This window comes from Gavialis gangeticus, unplaced genomic scaffold (assembly GCF_001723915.1).
Source record: "Gavialis gangeticus isolate Ggan-Ray unplaced genomic scaffold, GavGan_comp1, whole genome shotgun sequence".
In the NCBI taxonomy this organism is placed as follows: Eukaryota; Metazoa; Chordata; order Crocodylia; family Gavialidae; genus Gavialis; species Gavialis gangeticus.
Window position 1 is genome coordinate 201,734,583 of NW_017728992.1, and position 17,619 is coordinate 201,752,201.

At 45.3% G+C, this 17,619-nt stretch overlaps 1 protein-coding gene across 6 annotated transcripts in view; it reads right to left on the reverse strand.

Annotated features, from left to right (window-relative positions):
* The window catches only part of PTK2 (protein tyrosine kinase 2), a 463,084-nt gene that overhangs the window by 27,484 nt on the left and 417,981 nt on the right, over window positions 1-17,619 (reverse strand). For all 6 annotated transcript variants that reach the window (XM_019528216.1, XM_019528218.1, XM_019528213.1 and 3 more), the window contains one exon: window positions 6,131-6,193. In XM_019528216.1, the coding sequence (XP_019383761.1) occupies window positions 6,131-6,193 (63 nt within the window). The remainder of the gene's footprint in view (window positions 1-6,130; window positions 6,194-17,619) is intronic.

Below are 17,619 nucleotides of genomic sequence, written 5' to 3' on the forward strand. Positions count from 1 at the left end.
TCATCCAGCCAGGCGCGGCTGGGGCAGCCCCACACCACACAGCCCTTGGGGCAGCGGTGGTGGGACCCAGCTCACGTGATGAGCCCAGCCCCGCAGGGGTAAGCAGCTCCCCTCCCCTCGCTGCTGGCTGGGGCCCGCGAGTCGGCCCTGCCCACCTCACCACTGCCCTGCCGCCGCTTTGGAGCACAGAGCAGGCGCCAGGACTCCTCGTCTGTCCCGAGCGAGGGACCTTGGGCCAGATAAAATGGCTTGGTGGGCCGCATGGCAGCCCGTGGGCCGTATGCTGGACAAGCCTGCTTTAAAGTATTACAGAAATCCTGTATTTTTGAACTACAAGTTCAGATCGTGTTATTTAAGGTAAGAAGCCCCTTCTGATTTTCTGCCATCTAGAACTGTATCACGCTACAGCTGTATTACAAAGAGCTTGTCCTTTCAAGGATGATGCCAGCATAAATTAAACGGGATGGCATGTTTACAAAAAATGTGGTTTTTTATCCAGATGTCAATTTTGAATCAAGTCATGGCTGTTGAGATGAAACTGAAGCAGAATGATTAGAAAACTGCATGCTCTAGGTCCATTTCAGTTGCCAAGTTTAAATCACCCTTAAGGACTTTATGAGCTTCATAAAATCATAGATGCTTCACTTACTAATTTACAAGCATTTCATGTTGGACTGAAGTGCTTTTCCTTGCTATATTTGTATACCTTTCTGCCAAGTAAGATGAAAGTCTGTTTAGTCACAACAGAATGAATACATTATATAGGATCTGACATTGTATTTTTGTAAGGCAACGTGATGCAGATAATCTTTGCTTCATGAAAGGACATCTGCATAAAGGGTTTCCTTTGTAAATGAAAAGAATCGACATAGCTACAGCTCTCAGTGAAGCACAGCAGTAAAACATCTTAGCAGAGTCTTCACTTATCAAGTGAAACCCTTTTCCTACAAAGCAGGAAGGTTGGAAAGATTTTAGAGAGTCTTGTGTATCAAACGGAAAGAAGCTGCATTTTGAACTCTCAGAAAAGAACAACATTTGGAGATCACAGAGCAAGATGCAGAAACACACGTGCTGGCACAAACTCATCCTCAGCTACAGATGAATCCAGTATAAATCACTGCACACCACTTTGCTCACTTGACTTGTCCAAGCTAGCTGTTACTAGCGGGAACTTGATCACACCCGATATCTGCATATGAGAGAATATCTGAGCTTGCCAATCCCATGACCCCATCACAACAGCATCTGAATTCTTCATATTTGTCAGTGTATTTGTCCTCCAAATACATCCGTGTGGCTCAGAAATACTAACAACCATGTTATTTCCATGTTACAGGTAAGGAAAGGTGAGGGCCCAGATCATTCAAGGTACGAAGGTACCCGACTCCCACCGATTTCACAACCAGGGGTGGCCCCGTAGACCCTGCACTGCAGGCCTGGCCAGCTTAAAAAGTTACACTCTCTCGGTTTCAGGGGGGAGATCCCAAGAAATCACGTTAGAGAAGAAGGGGCCTCTGAAGAATGATTTAGAGAGCCTAGGCACTGAGCTGTGAGCTGTCTAGAGCTGGCTAGGAAACTCAGGATCATATAGTTCATACTTTGGGATCTAGAGGAACACCAAACCGAGTAGGCACATGCTCATTACAACGGTTCTGGTTCCCATCTTTTACAGTTTAGCCTAGTGGTTACAGCACGTCACTCAAAAAGGAGCGAGACCTGGGTTCTTGGGCACCTTCAGTCAGCCTGATGGCATCCAAAGCCACATCTCCCAAAAGGTGTATAACAGCCTGTGTAGAAACACCCTTAATCCCTCCTGTTGAAGCAAGGCCTCTCTGCAGCCAAGCACATGACAGTCAGAGGTCCAGAAGCACAAGCCAAAGGAAGTCTGACTCTTCAGCCCAGTACTACAGATTCTCACAGCTGGGAGAAAGGACTGGGTTCTGCCCCCTCAACTGTCTATCCATTAGATGGACGCTGGATACAAACCCAGGACCTGCCCCCTCCCCAGCTGGATGCACCACCCACTTGGCTACACAGTTGGGCTCCCTCTTCCTTGGTCACCTGCTGACCCTCCAGACTTGCACTCTTGGCTGCAGAGGGCAATGCTGTAATACAAAGTCGTGCCACATTCCCCTGTGCTCACAGTATACATGGGTTGCGGCACGGTATACTGATTTCAAAGCGGCTGGTCTGTGCTGGTGTGATCAGTGTGCCGGCTGGACTGCGACCGCCTGCAGAATGTAAATGCTACTCTGCTTTGCAGCGGCACTGGATCTTAGGCAGGAGCCAGGCACTCACCTGGTTCAGACTCATGTGCGTCTGCAAAAGCCTGAATTTAGGTACCTGGTGAATGTTTCTGTCAAAAAACATTCAGGGGACATTACAGGATCATAAGAAAGTAGGACTGGAAGGGACCTCACAAGGTTTTCTAGTCCTGCCCCCTGCTCAAGGCAGAATCCTCCCTGACTAGACCATCCCAGCCAAGGGTCTGTCTAACCTGCTCTTGAAAATTTCCAGGGCTTTTCTAGGTTGCCTGTTCCAATGCCTGACCACCCTCAGACTTCAAGTCCCTCCCAATCTCCAATACAGGTTTCCCTCGCTTTATGTTGTACATGCGTTCCTGAAAAACAGCACATACCTCAAATTTGCATAAAGGGAACTCACTTTGCAATGGAACAAATAGGGATACGTTCCAAGGCTCCACTGTACTGACCCCCTTGACCATACTGATGTGGTGTTGCGCCACTCCTGGGGCAGCTGCGGCTCCAGCAGCATGGGCATCAGCTGTCCTGAGCAGTGGCCACGGGCACTGCTGCCGGGCAGCTTCATGGCTGCGCTGATGGGCTGGACTGGGCCGGGCTGCAGGAGCTGGCACTGCAGCCCAGCCCGGGCACCACCACCCAGCTCAGCCCTCCCCACAAATAATTTTTTCTTTCTCCACCTGTGGCATCGCTCCCACAATGCACCACACAAACAGCTGACTGTGGACTTCTACCACACCAATCACATAAGAGTAAATTTACCTCGCATATAATGAATTTTTGGTATAAAAAGCATCATCGCATAAGAGCGAATTCGCACATACAGAACCCGCATAAAGTGAGGGAACCCTGTACAAATTTCCTCTGCTGCAGCTTGAGACCATTTTTCTTAGTCCTGACCCCTACAGCCAGAGACAAGTCCATTGCCATCTTCTCCATAAGTCACTCTTCAGGGATTTGAAGACTGCTACTGAATCTCCCCCTCACTGTTCACTTTTCCAAACTAAATAACCATAGTTTTTTCAGCCTGTCTTCCTAAGTCATGCTTCCCAGGCCTCCTATCACTTTTGTCACTCTGCTGGACTCTTCCCAATCTGTCTACTTCTTTTTTGGAAGTGTGGGCACAGTGCTCCAGGTGAGGCCTCACCGGTACTGAACAGTGGAAGAATTGCTTCCCTTCATTTGCAAGTAGCAATCCTGTTAATACAACCCAGGATACTGTTGGCTTTTTTGGCAACAAAAACAGACAGTTTATGGTCCACTGTACCCCCAGGTCCTTCTCTGCACTACTGCAACCAAGCCAGTCATTCCCTGGTCTGTATTCAGACATGGGTTTATTCCATCCCAAATGCAGGACCCTGCACTTGTCCTTGTTGAATTTTATCTGGCTGACTGTGCATCATTTCTCCAGTCTATCCAGGTCATTCTGGGTCCTAGTCCTACCCTCCAGAGTGTTTGCAACTCCCCCTAGCTTGGTGTCATCCACAGATTTCCTAAGCACGCATTACATGGATTTTGCTTAACGAGTTCTATGGCTCTGTGGGGGTGGGGGTGTATTTTGGATTTATATTTCACTTCACTCCTATTAAAACAAGGTTAGGGGAAATGTATTAAATTCTCCCAACTGTTTAATTGAGGAGTTCTAGCATCCCCATGTGGCAGAGAAGGTACCTGCAGACTGGTTGGATAGGGGGAGGGGGATGGGGTGGGATGGAGTTGGGACAATTTACCACTAGATTTGAGAAGTTTAATTTTCATGAACCAGGAATAAAACCAGGACTCCTGATTCCCAATATTCCTCTGCCATCAGCAAATGACTCTGAAACCACTGGCAGTGTGTGTCTGATACCTTTCTAACGGCAGTTGCATGTCAAGGTAACAGTGCACTACTATTACCATCACCACCAGCTTCTCTTTTAGCTCAAGGGGGTTGACCTAAAGACTCTAGCCCTGGTGATGATCAATGTGGTTCCACTTGACAGAATGTCCAATTTTTCACTTAAAAAAACCATAAGAAATTATATAAAATGCATTAAAGGAATATAACTGAGGTTGGAAAATAAGTGCTTGATGGTTGGGAAAAGCCACACTTAAGTTCACCTGTGCAACATTAATTTGCCTCCTTATTCCTATGCATTATGATACAGTCTTCACATTCACAATTACACGCTAGTTTTCCCACAGGATCCCTGACCTCACTCAGTGCATGGGATCACCCTGCTATGGGGATAATGAGGGTTGTGTAGGGAAGGAGACTGTTGTTTGCAAGTCCCCTGCTTTATTTATTGCAGAAGTTGGGAGACGGGTAATGAATGTGGCAGGACATGGCAGGAAAAGAAAGCATGGTCTTGTGGTTAGGGGGGATGAATATCACCCTGAAGAACTGGATCATATCCCTGCTTCTGCTGCGGCATTCCTGTGCGCTGCTGGGCCAGTCCTTTAAACCTCAAAGTCCACAGAAGGGCTTCTCATTTTGTAGATGAACAAACTGAAATAAATATTTTGATCTGCAGATGTATGAACACCCCTGAGTGCAGGGGAAGTCAATGGGAGCTATGTTTGGAACATATCAAGTGCTTCTGAAATTCTAAATACTCTGAAAATTTGCACCCGAAGAGGCTTGAGTGGGCAGCAGGATGTGGTGGACCTTTTGGCCTTAATCATTTTTGGTCTCTTTTTCTCATGTATAAAATTCCACCTCCTCTCTTCCGGGAATGCTGGGCTGCCCAGTGGTGGAGTCTGACCATGACATGTTCTGTTTCTTATTCTGGAGCCCAGACAGACACCTGGGGCCAAGCGGCAGTGGGGAAAAAACATCACCTAATGAAAGCAGGTATGTCTCATCTCTGACAGCCGCCTATATTCCAGATCATCTCAAAACAGCTTTGCAAACCTTGACTCATTTCTCAAAATCTCTAGGTGAGTAGCAGCACCAAATGTGACAAGACGGCAGCTCGTTTTGCACAAACATATAAAAATGATTAATATTTTTTGCAAGTTTAAGCAGGAAAGATTCTTTATGGCGTCTCAACAAGGCTGACTAGGTCCCCAGAGAATCTGCAGGGATGTGTCATTATCCACTTATCCATTATCCCATCCCTGCTGCAAAAACAGAACATCTCTTCCCCCTTTAATGCTCATCTGATGAACAAACACTTGAGACAGACTAGGATTTTACAGCTGCATCTCAAGTGAACGATACAAGTGAATTGAGGAAAATACTAATTTGAGAAAAACACTCAATTGAAAGAATCAAAGGCAGAGATGGGACAGAGATGCCAATGGCAGTCAAACTATTAGGGAACCATTTTTACTTAAGCAGAGATGAGTTAAGTCAGTCAGAGACAAAACTGTGGCTGCAGCTGTTGTCTGGCTGTAAATGAATGAATACCAGATCTGTTCCATTTGTTTTATTGTCACTCATTCAGGCCAGACAGATTGCTGCTGTTGCACTACCCAAGACTTGCATTAGTTCTGAGAAAGGTCTTCAGTTACTCCAACAACTGCATACATTATATTTTAATCTTACTTCCTGTTGACAGGAATTTAGGCAAAACTATTCTGGGTTTTAAATAAAAGGAGTGCATACTTTGAGATAACTGCAGTGCATTTGCTGAAACATTCAGGCATCTGCTTCAGCAGAAGCTTCAAGGGGAAAAAAAAAAAAAGTGCTGCGTGAACAAGTTTGCTGCTGCCACTGCTACCACAGAAGCTGAGTTTTTGGAAACTTTTATACCCATATAATAATAGTGGAAACACTGAGCAGACTAACTCATCTCCCATAATCAGGGCAGCGTACGGCATGTTCCACTGAGAAAACTCTTAAGAGAGTCAACAGATGAAAAAAAATACTACACACATGCACTTACCAGGCCCTGGAGACTCCCGTCTTCTCGGTCGATGCTGCCTCTGGAGAGCCGCACGTCAGGTTTCTAAAGGAATGAGAAATGTGGTTTTGTACTCTGTGTATAAAAGCATTACAAAGTCACACAGCCCACGATTAAGTTTGTCCTAAAGGCAAGAAAGCACTATTGAAAAATTTACACTTTGACTAAATGCAGATGTCATTTCATTCCTCTCCCCACACGCCCGACTCTCCTGACATGCTCCTGCAAGCACCGTTCCCAAACGTCTCAACAGGCTTCTAAAGACAGTTTCTCAGCTAGCCACTTTCTGCTCCCACATAAAAATGCTTTAGATAAATATTGATAGTACCATTTCCCCAACACAACATTGGAAAGCCTGCATTTTAATTCTCTCAGCGGAGCCGAAGTCGTTTTTTTATTGTGTTTTCTTCCCAACAGCAAAAATTTCAACCACAGGATGAGAAATGCTGCGCATTAATTCCTGTTTCCTGCTTGAGGAAGGCTTATATGTACTTGGCTCCATCTCCAAGCCTGCAAATGGGGCCAATTACCGGAGCTTTTTAAACACTGCGTTAGGGATGCAGAAAGCTAACTGAAGTCTGGATCCAAAGCTCTTCTGCTGTTATGACAGTCACAATTTGTTAAGTGTTAAAACCAGAACAGGCAGGAAAAGCTCAAGTTTTAAGTAGTAAAAATGAAAGGCTCCAGGAAAAGATCTACATAGTTTTTGACTTAATGGATCGCTTCCTCTCCCCCTCTACCAGTATACTTATTGGGAAAGACCAAGGAATAGGAAGTCCAGAAACAACAGCTAATATTGATCCCAAGAACTATGTTCAGCTAAGCAAGGAAATTCCTTTAATGTCACTAACATGCCAAGACAAAGAAAGACAACTTATTCTGATGTCTAACCATCACAGCAAGGTATGCACATGGAAAAGCCCATTCTTTTCAGTGAAGCATAGAAAATCAGGATTGGAAGGGACCTCAGGAGGTCACATCTACTCTAACTCCCTGCTCAAAGCAGGACCAGCCCCAACTACATCATCCCAGTAAAGGCTTTGGCTACTCAAGGCTTAAAAACCTCCAAGGATGGAGATATTCCACAACCTGTCTGGGTAATCTGTTCCAGTGTGTTACTATCCTCCTTGTGAGAAAGTTTAGGTTGGATATTTCCTAATATCCAACCGAAACTTCCCTTGCTGCAACTTGACAACATCACCCCTTGCTCTGTCATCTGCCCCCACTGGGAACAGTCCAGCTCCATCCTCTTTGTAGCCACCCTGCAGGGAGCCGAAGGATTCTCTTCTCCAGACTAAACAAGCCCATTCTGCGTTAAGCACAGTGCAAATTATGCAGGAGTTGTGAGTGTGTGTGTGTGCACATGCATCAGGGGAAGGAGACTATTCTTACATGGAGAAATGCTGATAAGGAAACATTATATTTTGATGAAGCACATAGAAACATAGAAGTTGGGTCGGAAGGCGCCTTGTAGATCTTCAAGTCCAACCCCCTGCCTGGGCAGGAGAAAAAACTGGGCTCAAATGAGTCCAGCCAGGTAGGCATCAAGCCTCTTCTCAAAGACCCCCAGGATAGAAGCCAGCACCACTTCCCTTGGAAGTTGGTTCCAGATCCTAGCTGCCCTGACATGGAACTGCATAGTGCTTGGGGTTCATTTTTTGGAGAAAATACCTCTCTGGTTTTATTTAAAACTGCTCAGGTTCCATTCACTCTTTATGAAAGAAAGCATGGGAGGGTCAGATCCAGCCACAGTCATAGTGCATAGTGCATGCATTTCACATTAGACAGTCATTGGTTAAAAAAACAACCCAAAACCGACGGGAATAACCTTGGCAAGAAAGGCCAGAGCTCCTGACTCCCCTTCCCAAGAGAGTGCCACAGCTTCTATGCTACATCAGCATAGTGCATTTTGCTTGCTCTTCTAGCCCCGTGCCTCCTGCACTGTGCTATCCAGTTTCAACAGGACAGACCGTTCTCTAGCTGGGGTGATTTGGACACCCTCCTTGAAGTGGGAAAGGTAGGTTTGAATTCCCTCAGGCTGAGGAGGGCTTAGGTGAATGCTCTAATCACTACATTGCTTGGCAGAAGATGGGCACCACCTCCCTCCCTCCCAGACAGCCACCAACCCTCAGGGGCAAAACTAGGCTGCTTGTACTGGAAATTAACGGAGGCACCTAAAGTGCAGCATGAGTCAGAGGCAAAGCTCCTGAGAGGGTAGGAATTCAGACACACTCACCATTGCCAAGTGCCTTCCTCTGAGCCCCTCCGGGTTTTCTGGATCAACCTCTGAAGACACCTACCCTTCCCCATCCGCAGTATAAAACTCTAAGCATTGAAATCCAATCACTTTGGATTGCTCTGCAGAAAGGCCTGTGTCTGAACCCAGATTGCCTGAATCCCAACACTGCCTCCATCACAAGATCCAGTTTCCTTTCTAGTGAAAGAGTTTCATTTAGCATCTGTGTAGGTGACCAATATGCAAAATATAAAATAAACTGTGTTTTTCACTATATGTTAATATTTAAACTAAAGAAAAAGATCAACTTCTACAATCTCAATAAATGAATATGACCAAAAAGCCTTGCATTACCACCAGGTCTGGAGATAATTTTCAGAATTTGTTTGAGTTCGATTTAAACATGTAAAAACAGGCTCTTGGACAAAGTGAAAAAAGCTTCCAGGTCACTACCATACAATTCAGATCGAGTGATATTTAAGGATTAAGTTTCGGTGAATTTAGTCATTCCTCTGGGATGGTGTCTGAGATAATGCTGAATATTTTTAATTTTTAAAACACATGCATAAGCACAATTACATGCTAGATAGAATGAGTTGCATTTTTCTCCAATGTTAAATAAATAGGAGAAGCAAGTACTGTAATAAATGTGTCCAACATTCTCAGCTTCAACACAGTGCTTGGATGAAAATGAAGGATGCAAAAAAACTACACTTTTACTGTGATTCATTTATTATATTATACAACTTTGAACTTTAAATATGGGGGTTATACAACAGTGCTTTCTGACTAGTATATAAAGAACAGAAGTCATGTATGACAGGTACGTGAGACAGTTGAAGAGAAACCTTAGAAAACTGCCTCAAGAAAAGGACATCTGCACATACTGCCACATAAATCTAGCGGTTTCCCCTCTTTGCTAATGCTCTCTGACTCACTTTCCTCTCTCTAGAGGCTGGTTTCCAAGCTCGGAAATCAGTGGAAAGAGCTGCACTGTCCTGAGAGGTTCCAGGCTGACCCACGATATGCAATGCCATTGGACTGCAATCACATTACCTTGAAGGATTCTCCTACTTTTGAGTGTTTCCATTTGCCAAAATCCATATTCCAGCTATCCTTTCTGTAATTACTCCCTACTCCCTTTACTTGGATGCTTTCTGGCCTCCTTAGGCCAGCTCCACAAGTAGACGTGAGCATTTAACTCCCCTTCATTTCAGCTGGAAGATTTCAAACTAGAGTTTATGTTCTGAAAGGAGTCAAGTGCCTGTTACAAATGCTGTTGTGGACTGGACACTGGTGTCTAGAGAATTCCTTGCAACATCTATGTAAGATAGGAAAGCATTATTGTCATTTTACAGACAGGAAGCTGAGGCATGACATTTGGCCCCTTGCAGTACGCAGGCTTTCTGTAGCAAAGCTGCACTTAAGTCTAGATCTTGTGTGTGCCAGTGCAATGCCCTAGTAAATGCACCCCATTTTTCCACTCTGCTTACCCAGAAAGAACCTTACTAAACAGAGCCCAGGCTGAGAGGCCGAGTGGGAGTGGGGATGGGGTACCAGCCCGCAACACATGCTCATTTCAGGAAGTTCAGTACAGAAAGAGCAATACAAAAATATCCAGCTTCAGTCTAAGACTACCGCGCTGAATGCCTAACAAGCATGGATGTGTCTCTAATGATCTCCCAACAAGATTCCAGTTCTGATTTATTCATGTGTACAGCCGTAGGGCGCCAGTTCAGCAAAGTTGGAGTTCTGAAGGCAATCTCTCTAAAATCGAGTGAAAAAAACCTCCAAGATCAAACTCCCACTTTACTTTAAGACTGATTCTACAGCAGCTTTGGTCTTTCCAAGTGCTAAGGCTTCACAGGTCCTTTTAGTCTCTTGGTACTACCATTAAGACAGTGATGTGCTGCCAGCATTTTAACAAGGAGATCCCTAAAACTGTGCCCTCTCAGGCAGCTGCAATGCATGCAGTGCTCCTCGGGATCAAGAGATGCCACACTCACACCAAAGCAATTCATCAGTTCCATTCTCTTTCCACCGCTCTGAATGTCCAGCTTTTCTCCTTCCCCCCACGGACCTGAGCCACTCAGTCACCCCGCTTCTCCTTTTTGGAACTTCATGGAGACTCCACTAAGTCACGCCCCAGGTGACAGCAGCTACATGGCAAAACAATCCCCTCTGATGCTCAAGTGGGCTGGGAAATACTGTCCTTCACGGTCCCTGAGTGGACAGCGGGTGTGGAGCATTTTTAGTGCTTGTTGGGGCCAGACAGTATATGCAGAGGTAAGGTATAAGGGAAGAAAAATTCCTCAGGAAACTAGTGCACATTAACATAATGGTGGGTGGGCGAGTGAGGCACGAGCCCCAGGTGCTGCCAGGGGGGAGAGGGCAGCAAGATGGAGGTATGGGTGCCCCTCACCTTCTTGTCCATCCTCCTTCACACTCCCAGTACCTTCCCTTCACCGGCTCTGGCTCTGGCACACTGTGCAAGAGGAGCAGCCAGAGGTTCACTGCTGCTGGGGGAGATGTCACCTCCTCTTTTGGCCAATTGACATGCATGGCAGCACCAAAAGAAAAAGGAAAAGAAGATGACGTCTCCTTCAGCAGCAGCAAACCTCTGCTCCTGTACTGCTTCTGCTGCTGGAACTGGAGTCGGAAAGGTGCAGCATGCTGGGGGTGCAGTCCTGCCCAGACCATGAGACGGGACACTTGCGCCTCTGCTCTTGGTTTGCTCACTCATGAATTACAACCATCCAGCCAAGCCAGCATGTTCAGCAAAGCCCCAGGAAAAACCACGAGAGAAGGGTAATATGTTTGATCTTAATAAATTAGCAATTTAGGACTCCATTTTTAGATGAAACTATTTTCAGAGGGAAAGCCTCATTGCCACTGACAAGTGGGTGTTCCAGCTCCAATTCTGTTCAGGATCCCTAATGCTAATTGCTGCTACAACCATCTCCAAGAACATTTCATGTACTTCTTGTGGCGCAAAATCTTTCCCTCTTGATCACTCAAATAAGGTGAGGCGGGAAGGGGGTCGAGCAAAAATTTCTCGCAAAAATACTGACTGAACTAAGCAAAAATGGAAACGTAAGCATGTTACCTGGTGCTTGCTCTTGCTACAGATCTCTCTACATCAGGAAGAAACTAAATGACTCTTCTGGTGATAATTCACAGCAAATTAAAAACCTTTTCAAATGCGTGGATTTTTGTCCGTCTGTAACAATCTTATATCTGAATTCTTCTGGAATTCAGGAGCAGTGCTCAGACATGACGCAGATGCCGAAGAACTGAAACAAGCTATTATATTTACATTATTTAGTCATTCGCTAATAAAAACCATGTACATACTGGTATTTTTAGCACATGCCAAGCTATATCAACTTAAAGTGGATTTTCTCATGCTAGAAACTTAAGTCCTATTTTAGCAGCAAGTCACATCAACTACTCTCAAGTTACTGTTCTCAGTGTCAGAGCAGGACAAACACTGAACCGCATCCAAGTGGGAATTTCTGAATAAACAGAAACAAACACGATAAGGAAACTATGCAAGTTATTTCATCTACAGTTAGTGAGAGAGTAGGGAATATAAAGTTCTTAAGATAGCCCTGCTCTGTCTGATGCCACAAGTGCTGAGAGAATTGCTTAAAAACAGAGCATGCATGTGAAAAAACAACCGTGCGCTGTCGAGGCAAAATCATGCCAGCAAAAGATCCAAACTGGGAAGAAAATGGAAATGGGTAACTAGATCATTAGAAAGGCTGTTTACAGAAGAGGGACATTTCATATGTTTCCAGCCAGAGGCTCTAAATCTAGAATTTGTCACTGCAATTATCTGGAATATAATCTAGCATCGTCTACACTGTGCTGCTTAATTTGCAGTGACACCCAGTGTGCACAAGACCCTGTGCCAACACACGTGCTTCCTCAGGGGTGTCAAACTCCCTTGCTGGATCCAGACCAGACAGCACTGGAGGGGAGTGTGGGGGAGCGGAGCTGACCGATTAACACAGCTGCCACTCACCTCTCTGCTGCCCACCCGTGTGCCCACTGGGGCTCTGTCGCTGGGAATCTGGCAGCAGACCCTGCGCCTGCTTTCCCCACCTCCAAATCCCTGGCCCCTCTCAGTGCTGTGGGCCAGGTGGAACAGCTCTGTGGGCTGGATGTGGCCTGCAGGCCACAGGTTTGACAGCTCTGGTATAAAGTATTCCAACATCACAGTATTTAGGCACTACTTGGGTAAGTTAGACCTACTTGATGGAGTCCCTGATGAGTTCCTTAGAGACCTACTTACTGACCTCCATCCTTTAGCTGTGGAAGCTTCGGCATTGGGGTCAAGTTACATGCATGTGCACATGCGCACAGCTCCAAAGTCAATCAGTTTTAAAAAATCAGGAAGTCAGTTTGGTAGATAGAACCCAGAGGAGTCAAACAAACAAATCAGAGTCTTAAAAGGATCATTTAAAAACCTTTTAACTCAGTGCATTACCAGATTTGCTTACACATTCATTCTGCACACAGAGATAAGTGCTGTACATGCATTGTGGCACTGATTTTATAATCTCATCCTTTTTGTGTAAATCTCAGTCTCCACAAGACTTCCTCCTCTCCACGTAGCTGCACATATCCACCTGTGCAGATCAGATGGTAGGACTGTGGCTGTTTGATGCTGCAGAGTTGAAACAGTGCTTTGGAGAGGAGGGCAGGTGTAGTAACACACGCAGTAATATACTGGGACAGTAAGATAATGCTTGGAAACAGGAACTATGTTGGTTTGAAGCTTGCTTTAGTTCAAGACTTGCTTGTATTTTCACAGTAATGCAAGCACAAATTTCAGAAACCTTAACTAGTTTTTGTGTGAAAACATACAGAACTTGATGTGAGAAGGGATTATGTTGCAGTCCAGAGTGAGATCTTAATTTCCTGGGCTCATGCAAAAACTAAACATTAGCTCAAAATTCAGACGGAGGAACAGAAATTCAGTGACGTTGTAGAAATCACAGTCCAAACCAGCAAGGAGACTCATGCTCTGTCCCCTAGAACATCTGGCAAACAAAAGAAAGGACTAGAAAAGCAAAAATGAAAGCCCTCTCTATCTGTTATACCTAACATGATCATTTTACTTTTCCCCCATCACTTTTTCTCTGTTTCTTCCATAGTTCTATCTTGTAAGATCCCTGGATCAGACACTGTTTTTATTCCTTGTTTGTACGATGCCATTACAGTGGTGCCTTGTTCCTCTATTTGGGTCCTGGATTTTTCTGTCATACAGAGGAAAAGAAGGGAAGAAAAAAAAGATGTAGAGGAATTCTGCCTTTCCTTTTTCAGTTCCTCAGTGAGACAGGTTGCTGAGTTTTGTAAAGATGTTCTGAGCAACACTGGACTCTTGGACAATTTGATTCTTCAATTAAAGAGATCCCAGGTCACATAGCATGTGATATGCCTGCCCTCCCAGCAGATGGAAGGAGGAATAGATTGATGTCAGCCGTGGAGAAGAGTGCTGCGGGGTGCCTGCAAACAGGCCACTTCCTACTTCATTTCCTGTCTCCCCGGGGTAGACTCATCTGGCTCTGAGCGTGAATTTTTCACTAATTCTTCATCCTAAAACTCTAACCTTGCTTCTCTATTGATAGACTTAGTTTTAGCTGAAGCCCATGAGAGATCTGCATGCTCTTTTTACAGGCAGGATTTCAGAAGAGTGAATTCAGTTAATGCTAAGAAAACCAAAAGGAATTTCAGTCTCCTTAAGTACAAACAGCTGATTAATACTCAACAAATTGGGTTTTACATGAACTACTTTCAGAGATAAAATCATCTCTGCCCCTGCAATAATTAGCATTTCCATGCCAGTACAGTTTCATTCCTACTTGGAGCGTCCCTGTTAACAGCAAATGTTGCATCAGTAATAATTAGGCTTGTATGCTGTTTTGAGCTGCATCTTCCTGTTGGAGAAAACAGAATTCTGAATTCATGAGCAAAGTCCCAATTGCTCCTGCGACGCGGTGGCTGTACTTGTACCATCATTGCTTGGGTCTCTTTTCAGTACATACATTATTAGATGGTTAGTAAGTGTCCTCCTGAAGAGTCTGATTCTCTATGGAAGAACCACTAATGTCTCCAGGATCCCCAGGAGTGTTTCAACTTGATTATGATCTTGCTTAAGTTAAGACTGGAAACAATTCTGTTATAGTCAGGGGAACTGTACTAGTTCAAAACCAGCATCAGGGAGACTGAAACCAGGCTCTGAAGCATCTCTTGATCTCTAAGATGACAAGGAAGAGTAGTCTTTTGAAAGCTGGTTATGACAAGCATGGGGAAAAACCATAGTTCTATGGAGGCTTTCTGATTTGTACCGTTTTCTAGATAGGAAGGCTTCAACAATGTTCTCGACAAAGTAATGAATCCCACACTTTTTTCTAAGAAAAAATTAAGGACCAGACAGGAAATCTTGGTACAAGGATGTGGTTTCTCACCGGCCCCTGAAGAATGCCTAGAACAAGCCAGTAAGATCAGCTCTTGAAAGAGATTTCCCCAAACCCTCTTTTCACAGCTTTCAAACCCCATACTGAAATCTTGCCAAACTCATCACCAGGAGCAGATTTTTCCACATCAAATAAAATCAGACCTTACCAAGACAATGAATGCAAAACCTGCCAATGCATCTTTACTGCCACTACAATCCTCTTTCCCCCATTTAACATGAAAAGCCCATCAGAATCTGTGGATCCTACATGTGCGTGCCATCATGGAAAGTAAACTACAGCACACGTTCCCACAGAAAAATGCTGAACACAGAAATGCTCCATCTGCAATGGGAAAACATTTTTTAAAAAACATCCACTCCATCTCCGACCTCTCAATCCTTGTCTTCAAAGGACAATTTCTTTCAAAAACAGGTCATGGAACAGAAATTCATAATTTTACTGGACACCAAAACCCACCAACTTAAAGAGCATTAGTTTTACGGCTCATTATAACTTAATTATCACCTCTCTCTGCCAACTTCTCTGCTCCACAGGTGATAACTGTCCAGTCCCTTTTCCAGTGGTCCAATGCCATTTGCAAAGTTGGGTTAGAGGAGAGCAACTGTACTCACTTGTACTTAGCTTGGACTGTGCTTCTTTCCCAGACCTGATGAAGTGCACTCGCTGCCTGAAAACGTGTCTCCTCTCTCTCTCTCGTGTTCTCTCAACAAATTGGCCCAATAAAAGATACTACCTCACCTCACAAAACTTGCTTCTCTCATATTCCTGGACCACCCTGGGTACAATAAAATTACCATGAGGAAGCTTATACTACTTCTGCTCTTACAGAATTACGCATATGAAACTCTTGCAGACTTCATGAGATGTGTGCCTGTGGGGTCTATGGCAGGGGTTGGCAACCCGTGGGACACATGCCAGAGGATGGCATGTAAAGCCATTTAGCTGTCCCCGCCTGTGGGCATGCCCCTGCTGCCAGCCATGGAGCATGGGTTGCTCGCAGCAGATGGTGGGGAGGCTGCAAGCCCTGCTGTAAGCAACCCAGGCTCCATGGTGGGTGGCAGGGGTCTGCCCAAAGCCTGGGCTAATTGTAGCAGGAAGCTGTAAGGCTGCAAGCAGCTGCACCGGGGTCCGGAGCCCTGGCCTGGCTAGATGCTGGTGGTGGCTGCATGCACGCCTTGGGGAGCATGATGGGGAAGGGTGGGGGGGCTGCGCTGGCACCAGAAGGATTGGGACCCTTGTGGCTCCCTTGCCATCTGCCCCTGGCGCACCAACGTCTTTTATGTTGAGATTGTGGGGGTTTTGGCACTTTGCCCAAAAACGTTGCCAACCCCTGCTCTAGGAGAACAGTCCCACTCTGACAACAGCTGAAGATATCAAAAAAGACATGATGAAAACAACCTAATTGGCCAGCCAGACATAATTCATTGGAGCAGTGAGCATTTAGAAATATATTACTGCTCCTCTACTCTAATGGCATTCAAGATAAATACATGTCAGCAGCCTGAGTTTAATATGGAAGGTCATTTAAAAAAAAAAAAAAAAATCCAAGAAATGCCTTGCTGTTAACTCAATAGTTTTCTCTGATGCAACATGCTATGGATCTTAACATATTTTGCCAGTAAAGTTTTAGCCTGTTCAATTTGCAGTTCTCATCAATATAGAAATCAGCATCCATTCTACAACTGGCATCCACATACACACCTGTAGTCTAGGATCACAATACATACAATGACAAATGCTGGCAGGGGAAGAACTGCTAGCGTTTGTGAATAACCAAACTGAGATTGTGTCACCATATTTATTCGCATACCACACTCTCTTAAATAAGACACAGATCTTGTTTAGAGAAGACAGAACGAAAGAAGAAAAGATTTTTTTCCAGGGTTGTCTCTGCTATGGTACCAGCTCATTGAAAGCTGAACCCTCTGGCTGCACTGAGCAGTCCCACTGCCAGCATCACTCCCTGTCCCCCGGCTGCTCAGCCAACAGTAGCTGCCAATTCACTTAAGGGAGGGTTAAACTGTAGCTGTTGCCCCTGCAGCAGGTAGACAACAGGATTTAGCCCTGTTACATGCTGGAGCATTCAGCCCTGGGTAAGCCAGTGCTGAGTACAGCCCACGGCTGCCCTTGCAGCATCTCCTGCTGCCATTCCAGCATGGGAAGCAGCTTTCTTGCTCCTGACATGCACCCTGATTTTGGACGGCTAATTTTCAGGAAAAAGGTGCATGTGAATAAATATGGTGTTACATCTGTGTGCAAGCATATCTATTTCCTCTGAGGAATGGGAACTATAACGTGGCTGTCCCCACAGTCTATCAAGGTTACTTCTAGTTTGGCTGGAGGCAGGTCACGTGAACACCAATGGCAGAAAATGAAAGATGATGCACACAAGATGAAAAGGTAATGACTGTTCCTAAGCCACTGCTGAAGCTGTGCTACAGGCTGGCAGGACCTCCTTATCAGGCACCACTAACGTGCACAAATCTTGCCCTTAGTAGCTAACAAGGACAGTAAATAGCTTATTATTAGTGGTCTACCCAACTCAAGGAGGCAGCCGGCTGATTTTGTAGGCAGATCATGGGGCCGACTGCCATTTTTTTTAGAGCTTATTGTGGTCAGCTTCTCCCCCCGTCTCTGATTGGCTGAGGGGCCCCAGTGGCTCCACCCCCCCCACATCTGATTGGTAGAGGGGGCAGGGAGTCACATGACAAGCAGTCCTTAGCTAATCGGTGAGGGGGGGGGGGGGG